The following is a 9,757-nucleotide window of genomic DNA, read 5'->3' as shown; positions in this document are numbered from 1 at the left end:
TCTCACTCTCATTTGTACACACATGCTAATGGATTTTATGTTTTTCCATCTAGTCATCACCTGCAACGGACCCTAGGCGTCTATGTACCTTACCGATATAATATATACCCGATTTAATTGAAACACTCGTCTATAGGCTCATAACGGACTTGAGTCATTCATCATTCACACAACCGTTCGTCCGTAGGCACACATTGGATATGAGCCACTCATCATTTGAGTAGTGGTAATATACTGACTACCTCTACATATCTCATTATTCTATCCTTTTCAGTTTTCTCACCAAGTATCACATTTTTACTCTTGATCATAATCCTTCAATAAAGTTAATCTTATTAATATGAGCTTCTCTTCCAAAAAATAAAAACCTATATTACAAGACTTTTTTATCACCACTTCGCGCAAATTCAACCTTCCATATGAGAATTTTGAAATCACTAAATATTAAAGATTTTGTCTTACACACAAATGAGTAAATTCCTTTATTGTTCATGTGTTTGACGGTTCTCCGTGCAAGTATGTAATAGATTTAATATCTATTGAATCATGCGTTTGTAAGTTAGTAAATGTGTTGATGATTGCTACATTATTAGCCGTCGTTGGTGGTGGCTGGCTGTCGACTGACATACCATGGTTAAGTGCTATGTTTGTAAGATTTCTGTAGATTTTGGAATATTTAGAGATAAGTTAGCTTGAATTAAAATTAATTGCTTAATCAATTAATTATCTAAGCTTTTTGATTTTAACAAAATAGAATATTTATTTACAAAAATAGACTAATTATAATAATTAAAAAGTAAATGACCTTAAATTGGTAATTCAAAACATGTGCTCGATTAATTTTCAAATAGATAATATATGATTAATTATACTACTAATATACTATACTTAAAAGTTAAAACAATACGTAAGAAAGTGTATTAAAATGTTTCGTCAAATAAAATAGCAAAATAACACCAAAATAATTTTAAAACTATTTTTGATCTTTGAAAAGATTTATTTTTAAATTCTAGAAAATTAACCAGGTAATATAATGGGTTAAATCAACCTAAGATAGAAAAACTAATACAAACTGCATAATTCTCCCAACAAAACAAACAAGCCCCAATTTTAGAGCAAAATCGAGAAACCCTAGAAATGATTAGCTCAGTGATGAAGCAAGTCTCGACCATCTTCAATCGACCGAACGTAGCCCTAAATCCACTAAATTGGGAGCTGCAACAATGGCGAGGCATAAGAGTGAAGGTGAGGAACAACAACCTAGACCAAGCACTGTTTTTGATGCAGAGGAAAATGCAGTCTAGCGGAATAGAACGGCTGATTAAGCGCGAACAGCTGCACCACATCAAGAACTCGGAGAAGCGTGTATTGGCTCGTAAGATCCTTGAACGTAAAATCCGTTCTCAAGAACTCGCTCGGAAGCTCAAATCCATCCTTATCAAAAAAGTTAGGTAAACAAAAAAAGAGTAACTTGTTAATTATTCGATCTATGTGGGATTCATATTCTATTGAACGCGTGATTGTTATATGATGAGTTTCAATCTAAAAGTAGCAGAGGTGGAATGAAAGATGGATATAGAGGATCATATAGGATATAGCCGAACCAACTAATTTGTGATTGAGGTGTGGTGTTGGTTATGATGTTGCTAAAGTAAGCAAATGGTAATGGGGAGACTAGCAATGTAGTGGATTTTATACATGATACTTTAATGATAAACACAAGTTAGATGATATGAATTGATTGGTAATTTTGATTAGAATTCACAAAGAAGTTCTATCCCTCAATGAGATTGGATGGTAGTGTAGGGAAGATCTCTACTGCTCTCAATGGTTTGTGTGGGGAACATAGCAAGCTGTTTTTTTTTAATATATATTAATCATATGTTAATTGGCATGAACTAATTATTGATAATGACTAGAATTAGCACATATAGTTACTTCCCTCAACACGGAAACATAAAGAAAAAAAATAGAAAATTGAGAACTTAAGTGGACTAGTTTCTGCGATGATGTGTAGAAAACTTACATTTATCTTACTGTAAAGAAGTTGGCTTGGCAATAAGCTTCAATTACTTTGGGTGGTTGGTTGCATATGGGTGTCTTAGTGTGAGGATGTAGGTTGCTCTACCTTCCGTCCACGTTCAGTTTTGCTTCTTTAAGATGGGTGAAAGTTATAACTGATGTTAGTTGCTAAAGAAGTTGATTGACTCATTAGGGACCAATCTCCAATTTGTTGTACGTGAATGAAATTATCATGGTATTTCTGAGTCACTATTTAAACAGGCATGTGCATTTCTAATGTAACACAAGGTGGGGATAAAAGGCGTTGACCACTAAAATCTTAATGCACGGCACTATCTAAATGTTAGCAATGTTGGTTTTTTAATCATTGAACTGTCCTAAGTGCCTTGTGATCTGGTGCATTTTACCACAGTGATGATTGAAGGGGATTTATTTCTGAAATTGACTGTTTTCTGTTTAGTTCATAAGACAGAGTTAAGAAGTTAATATACTTTGCACTTTAACCTCTGTAAAAAAGGGAAGAACTCAAGTATCCACATTTACTAACTATATGCTGACTATAAAGCGTGTACGCTTGTATGAGTGTTGAATTATAGATAAGTTCCACGGGTTTAGATTAATTGATTTCTATGCAAGTGTTTAGATTAATGTGAAAAATCCATTGTCTTTGCCGTGTTTTTATTCCAAATTTGGATATGATAGCTTCAAAGTAAAGAATTTCGCTAGCATTTCACTTAAAAGAAGGGATTAGGCACATGGTGAAATGCAAGCACTGTGGTCTATTTGTTCAGTCTTTCTAACTTAGAGCAACGTTCTTTCACTTGATGACCAAACTGATTCTAGTGAACATTAGCCATTTCTGGTTCTCAGGACTGAGGTAGGCCACAGTGTGAGTTGTCTGATTGATATTATCATAGAAGTAGAGGAAGTGGCTATATTTACTCATTCACCTGCTCGGTAACAACAGTTCTCCTATACGGATAATAATAGAAACTACACTTGATCTTTAGCCCATAGGCCAAGAAAGATATAATGGCTGTTTGATATAATGTGGGGAGATATTTTCTTAACTTTCTGTCTAATATTGTATTTTTTAAGCTGAAAGGCTATTTAAAATTGTAAAACATTTGTTTGGTAACTGAAACAAAGAAGATTATTGAGAAGTTCTGCATTTAATTGATTAGGCATATACCACATTACCGAAAGATGATACATGTGGAATTTGCATCATAGGTTTTGCTCAGCCACAAATGAATTTCCTTCGGCAATGCTCAGAATCATTTCTACCATTTGTATCATGACAGGAAGATTCTGATCTCCTCTGTACTACTAATTACCTTGTGTCATCTTCACATGCTTAACTCCTTAATCCAGCAAATCAATTGTTCCTCTGTTTCATCAAGAGAAATCTATTTTTGCTTCTGAAGAAATCAACTAGTGATAATTAAAACCAGTCATTTCCACCATCTTCAAGTCCTTTTCCATAAGTTGCTAATACAACAAACATAACATAAGTTGTTATGTCGCTATTATTAGAAATTTAGTTAATCTGCATGGAAGTTAAATGACTTTGTGTCTGCTTCCACAAGAATACTTAAACTGTAGTTTGACCAGGTCATCAAATTCCCAATCCTGCAAATTCCTTCTAAACATAATGCTCCAGGTAGTGCGATCTTTATTTGAGAGACTGTTGAATCTGGATCCCTTGCTATGTGGAAAAGACCTGAAGTAATTATCTATCAGAGAAAGTTTGGGAAAATTGTTAGTAGAGAATGAAAGTATTGTGAAATTTGAGTCTGGAGAAATTGTTAGAGCAGCTGAAAGTGATACATTCAGTAGAAAAGTTTCTGCTTTAACGTTTCTAAAAATAAATAGCAATTTATAGAACATGCACAAGGATTTAGAGGGAATATTGTGAAGCTTTTAATGGGTGAAGGTTTTACTTCCCAAGTTCCCATTCATAAGAAGGGTAGGTGTTCTTAATCTCAAACTTGAAGTAGGATTTGCAATCCCTTTGGTGTTGCTTGCTTTGCCTTCTCTCAAGTTTTGTGATGTGTGCATATGGAGCTTTGTATTTGTTGCCTACTCCATCCACTGTTCTACACTTGCCCAAGTGAACTGCATTTGAGATGAAATCTACACATTTGATTGCAAAATTATATTTCGAGTCATTTTTTTGGTCATGGGGTTAGCTACAGAGTTGGGAAATCCATCAGAAATAAACGGAGGGTTGATTCCACAGTGCATTATATGGAGTATTTAGAAGGAGAAGAATCAGAGGTGTTTTGATGGAAACACAACTCCACTTTATACTTTGAAGTCCAGATGCTCGCTAAACCTTTTTGCATGGTGTAATCTTAGTGTTGTCAATAATTCCCTTATGTATTTACATTTTGTCAGCTCCCTTGACATTTAGTTAGGAGGCCAAGGCATTTACAGGATCTTACTCCTCTTTTTGTGCTCAGCTGCATCTTTAGATGCTTATTATGAATGTTGAATGAAATCTGACATTACATGATCAAACAAAAAAAAGAAAAATCAATTTTGAGGTCTGAATTCTTCTTCCAATGGGAAGCCTGTATAACAGGATAATTGCTCGAGATATGAATTTGTTTCCTGCTCTTGTATCTTGGTTCTTGAAGTTTGTTCATTCGGACTGGCAGCTGATATAGTTCTGTGTGATTCTTTGTATTTCCGTTGTGAGCTTTTGTCACTGTTCTCTTAATTTTCTACTGAACAAGCTTTCTTCACTTCTCTCTTATTGTCAATTTCCTGCATATGACCATTAAAAACTGCTTTCATTTGTAATATTGACTTCCCTAACCGTTTCTTGCAGGGGTTTATAATGGAGGATTCCTGCAGAGTTTGCTTCACCAACTATCCCGACTTGGCAGGATGGTTGCCACAAACATCATTTTCTTGCACCTCCCTATGTGGGCTACACCTTTAAGAATAACGTTTTCCTTTTATTGATTTTCTGTTAGATTTCTCATATACTTGATGTAGAAATACGGCAGGTGTTAGTGGAGAAGATCGTTGCTAGTTGCTGCACTATTTTTTTTCTGGTTCTTCGGACTAATGGTTAATTTGATAAATTACTTTGCAAAGAGTGCTTATGGGCTATGGCATACGGGAAATGTATGAATGCCCATAACGATTCTTGGTTTAACAAAGCCAAATCTGGCCAGGGACCCTTGATGCCAAAATTTACTAAAAGTGTTCTGTATTTTCTTCCAGCCTTTATGATGGTGTTTTGCAGTAAAGGTCTAATTTTTTTCATGAAAATGTAGTACAATCAGCAACATCAACAAGAGGATGAACATCAGTATCAATTAAAAGTAAGGTGGAGTACTGTGTGTCTTTATGGATTAAATGCTAACAACCTTAAATTGAACCCATTAAACTTATATATAATCTTGCACTAGTACTGTGTGCCTTTGTGTGAAATTTGTTAAAGGAGATCATATTGTAGTTGTTATTTATCCATTTGATTCTCCGTTATACATGTCCTCTTTTTTTCTTGTTTTGTCTTTTTCTTATAATATATTTTCCACTATATTATAATGTCATGTTTCAATTGTTGTTTTAAAATGCAGAAAAGAGACTAAGTTGAACAATTGTCAAATTTCATGTCAAAGGCCATAATCACATATAGATTATCAGTCTATCAAAGAGAAAGTGGCGAACATCTTCAAGCCATTGAGAAGAATGAAACCTATTTGATTTTCTACAATAAAATCAAAATATTCACTCTCAAGTATAAAATCTTACTAAATTACTAACAATAATGATTGATAAAGATATGATATAAATACTTAAGAAGTACTATGTGATAGATCATCTTATTGAGCTTTTTAATCCATCAAAAAGAGAGAAATTAAAGGATGCAAGAGATACCTATAAATTTAAGAGAAGAAAAGCAATGTAGTAAAGTAGTATATTATGTGAAACATTACATTTTTCAGCAAAATGGCATCTATAAAAAGCTGAATTTTACTACATACATATACATACACACGTATTTCATAACCTTTAATTGTAGATTCTTGATTTGTCTATAGAACAAGCTGAGTGTTCGTTTTATCGTCCATTGATAGGCTCAAATTGAGCAAAAGCCACTGACTTGTCATCTATGGCTTGAACTTCAGTAGGATTTTTATGTTGTTCTGGTGAAGAAATATGTTTGTTATCAGTTGTGACATTAGCATGGGCAACTGTAGCAGGAGAAATTGGTGCAAGAATTGCTTTGTTATCGATATCCTCTGTCTTTCCTTGTAACGAGGCTTCTTGCATCTGCAACGCGTACTCCAAATTCCATAAAACATCACCCATAGTAGGTCTGTCAACACCATATTCAGCCAAACACTTCTCTGTTGCTTCCGCGAATTTCTTCATTGACTCTGGATCAATATGTCCTACAAGTGTTGGATCAATTATCTTGTCCAATAACCCTTTCCTTTTCCACTGCATTGCCCATTCTGCCAAATTCACTTGCTCTCTTGGTAATGATGGATTAATAGCAGGACGAGCGCATAACGCTTCAAGAAGTACAACCCCAAATGAGTAGACATCAGATTTGTCTGTCAACTGTTGCTTCCTAAAGTATTCAGGATCTAAGTAGCCAAAACTTCCCTTCACAGCCGTGCTCACATGAGTCTGTTCTGTTGTCGGTCCATCTTTAGATAGCCCAAAATCAGCCATCTTTGCGACAAAATTCTCATCAAGCAAAATGTTGGTGGTCTTGACATCTCTATGTATGATCCCTGTAGATGCACCAGTGTGGAGGTAATGAAGCCCACGAGCAGCACCAATACAGATATCTAATCGTTGCTTCCAAGATAAAGGCGGCATGTTCTTTCCATAGAGATGATCTCTCAATGGACCATTTTGCATAAACTCATAAACCAATATCATCTCCGCACTTTCATCACAATACCCAATCAACGACACTAAATGTCGATGCCTTAACTTAGATAACATTTGTATTTCAGTCTGGAATTCATTTATACCTTGTTCAGATTGTGGATTTCCTCTCTTGACAGCAACTTTTGTACCATCATCAAGTTCTCCATAATATACATTTCCAAAGCCACCAACCCCAATTATTTCACTAGGTTCCCAGTTTCTCGTGGCGTCTGACAATTCAGCAAAACTGAAGTATTGACCTAATCCCATGTTTTTTGATGAGAAGAATTGGCTCTTGCTACGCGAAGATGATGACATGAATGTTGAATCACCAGCATGAACTGGAAGTAACCAAGACGAAAAACTATTCCTCTTTTGCCAGTCTTGTGGTCTCTTCTGCCATTTAACCGCCATTGCACCCAACCCCACAAACGCTCCAAACATCATCGCAAATCCAACATAAGCCACTGTTTTACTTGGACCACTTTGTTTTTGTCCATCAACACCATATTCCCCATCTAAGCTACCAACAGAGTTATTCATTCGAAACACCTCAAGGCCATTTAGAATCGCATTTCTAAAACCTTGAGCATCATTCACAGGAGAAACACGTACAACGAGGGGGTTAGACACCATGGAGGAATCCACAACAAAATCCTTGTAAAAAGCTGTAGACAAATGATTTGTCAATGATGACAAATCTAGCCCGGAAATAGCCATCTTGTCATTGATATACACATTGAAATAGAGTTCATTAAGAGCTTTGCTAATAATATCGCAGAAATGTAGGCGAATCAAGTGAGGATATATAGTATCAATATCCATAGTCCATGATATGTTAAAATTAGCAATTGTAGTTTCTGAATCCGCCATCTTTACAGCAGAACTATAAACTGTTGGTGGCGCGATCAACGGAGAACCTCCTGATGATTTCAAATAATTAATAGCAGAGGCTTGTGTTGATACCTCTGCACCTGTAGCATTGTTTCGAAATTGATTATCAGACATCCAATTTCTTCCAAGAGTATCGTTCGTTGAATCCAAAGCAGGACCACCAACATTAAGCCTATACATTGTCTGGAAATTAGTTTTAGAAAGATCAAATCTCTGTGACACGGGGAATAAAACAGGAACAGAATAATCAAGCATTTTTGCAGGTACAGTAACAAACTCAATAGCATTAACGAATGCTACAGATCCTTGAGCTGGCTCGAATTTAATAGCAAAACGCTCTGATGTAACATTAACAACAAACTCCTTGACAACAGCCTCATCTTTCCCAGTTTGGAAATCACGTAGAAGGACTAAATTATCCGTTTTAACAGAAAATTTAGCTGTTTTAAGATCATATTCTTCGTATTTAAATGGAAAGAAATGTAGTCTGATCCAATGCAACCCTGAAGTACTGGCATGAAACGTGTAAATAGCTTCAGTTGTGAAGACTTTGGCGTTTACATATAACGTTGAAGGAACGTTGATTTTCTCAGAAGCACAGGCTTGTACATCTTTACCACTATAAGAAAGATATTTTGCGGCATTTTGATCAGGTTGAAAAACTTTATTCCCCGGAAGCGTGATCGATGAAGTTGCACCACAATCAATGAGGAAATTATCTTCTGGAGTGAATACAGGAAATGATTTTGCAGGTACAGCATCATCTTGAGCAATGACAAATGAATTTGTGATAGAAAAAATGAAACATATCAATAAAATGCCCATAATATGGGTAGGGGTAGGGGTAAGGGTAAAGGGTAGGGGTGTTAACTTATGTTTTGTTTTCATTTTTAGACCCTTTGATAATTTTTCCCCAAACCTTAAAAAGATAAAAGAAAGAAAGAAAAAAAATGAATGTGAGAGTTTTCAATTCTGTGTAGTTTTGGCCAATATTATCGCCATGTTTTTGGGGTGAAAAAAAATATGGCAAGTTTTTTTTTTTTGAATTTCTGTTAATGTTGTTGCCTTATTTTGTTACATGTTTTAGTGGTTGAAATGGTTATCTACCGTTGTTTTCTCTCTACTCTTCGTTTTTTTACTTTCCTTTTTTAGAAGTTATAACCTATTTTTAGACATTAATATATGATTGATTCATGGAAAAAGGTCAAGAATGTCTTTTAACTATGAGAAATATTGTAAAGTTGTCTGGTCCGAACTCCGAACATATTTTTATTATTGGTGGATTAATTCAAATTTGTCCATCAATTATGAAAAGTAAAATAAATTTACCCTTCATCTTAGTTTGGTCTCAAATTAAGCTTATTATGAAGGGATTAAGATTAGCTTTTGTTTATCCTTCAAAACTAATAGAATTCATGTTTTCGATTAATCCATTTTATGTTAGGATAAAAAAATAATTTCTATTTCAAAAACAACGAGAGGACGAATAATAAGAAAAAGATAAATGAACATGAAGGTCCTTAAATATGTTGATTGAATTTTTTGTCCTTCATTAAAAGATTTTACAATAGACAAAATTGACATTTACTATTTTCCTCAAATAATTGTTATTTAATTGTTATCCTAATATTTAGTTCGCAATATTACGAAACTTACCATATTTTTTACCCCAGATACATGTATCTGGTGCGTCCAGATACATCTATATACATGTATTTCGAATATATGTAGTCAAAATTAGGTCTGATTTATTCTAAATACAATATTTGACTCTCTCGCTTCCCTCTGTCCTATCTCTCTCATCTCTCTTCTCTCTCCTTATTTTATTGTATCTAATAGAAAAATACATGTATTTGAGTGTATGTACTTGAAAATCTGATGTGAAATTATTAATTAGTGAGACAATATGTAACTATATGGAGAATTAGTAAATATG

General features: G+C 34.6%; 2 protein-coding genes across 2 annotated transcripts; one reads left to right on the top strand and one right to left on the bottom strand.

Annotated features, from left to right (window-relative positions):
* Positions 1–1,053: 1,053 nt before the first annotated feature.
* LOC125828946 (uncharacterized) lies at positions 1,054–5,506 on the top strand. The gene is made up of 2 exons (XM_049508254.1): positions 1,054–1,451; positions 4,859–5,506. Exons 1-2 carry the CDS (start codon positions 1,138–1,140, stop codon positions 4,866–4,868), a joined length of 324 nt encoding a protein of 107 aa, XP_049364211.1. The 5' UTR covers positions 1,054–1,137; the 3' UTR covers positions 4,869–5,506.
* Positions 5,507–6,102: 596 nt separating this feature from the next.
* Positions 6,103–8,756, bottom strand: LOC125828941 (probable receptor-like protein kinase At4g39110). The gene has a single exon (XM_049508249.1). It carries the CDS (start codon positions 8,707–8,709, stop codon positions 6,103–6,105), a length of 2,607 nt encoding a protein of 868 aa, XP_049364206.1. The 5' UTR covers positions 8,710–8,756.
* Positions 8,757–9,757: the final 1,001 nt, after the last annotated feature.

The sequence above is a fragment of the Solanum verrucosum genome, unplaced genomic scaffold, assembly GCF_900185275.1.
Source record: "Solanum verrucosum unplaced genomic scaffold, falcon-dt-bn FXZP01000067.1, whole genome shotgun sequence".
NCBI classification, from domain to species: domain Eukaryota; kingdom Viridiplantae; phylum Streptophyta; class Magnoliopsida; order Solanales; family Solanaceae; genus Solanum; species Solanum verrucosum.
Note: the sequence above shows the minus strand (reverse complement) of the source record. Positions and strands in the feature narration are given on the sequence as shown.

Bases quoted from the DNA above. Each gene is read 5' to 3' on its own strand.
- LOC125828946 (XM_049508254.1), top strand. From the start codon at position 1,138: ATGATTAGCTCAGTGATGAAGCAAGTCTCGACCATCTTCAATCGACCG.
- LOC125828941 (XM_049508249.1), bottom strand. From the start codon at position 8,709: ATGAAAACAAAACATAAGTTAACACCCCTACCCTTTACCCTTACCCCT.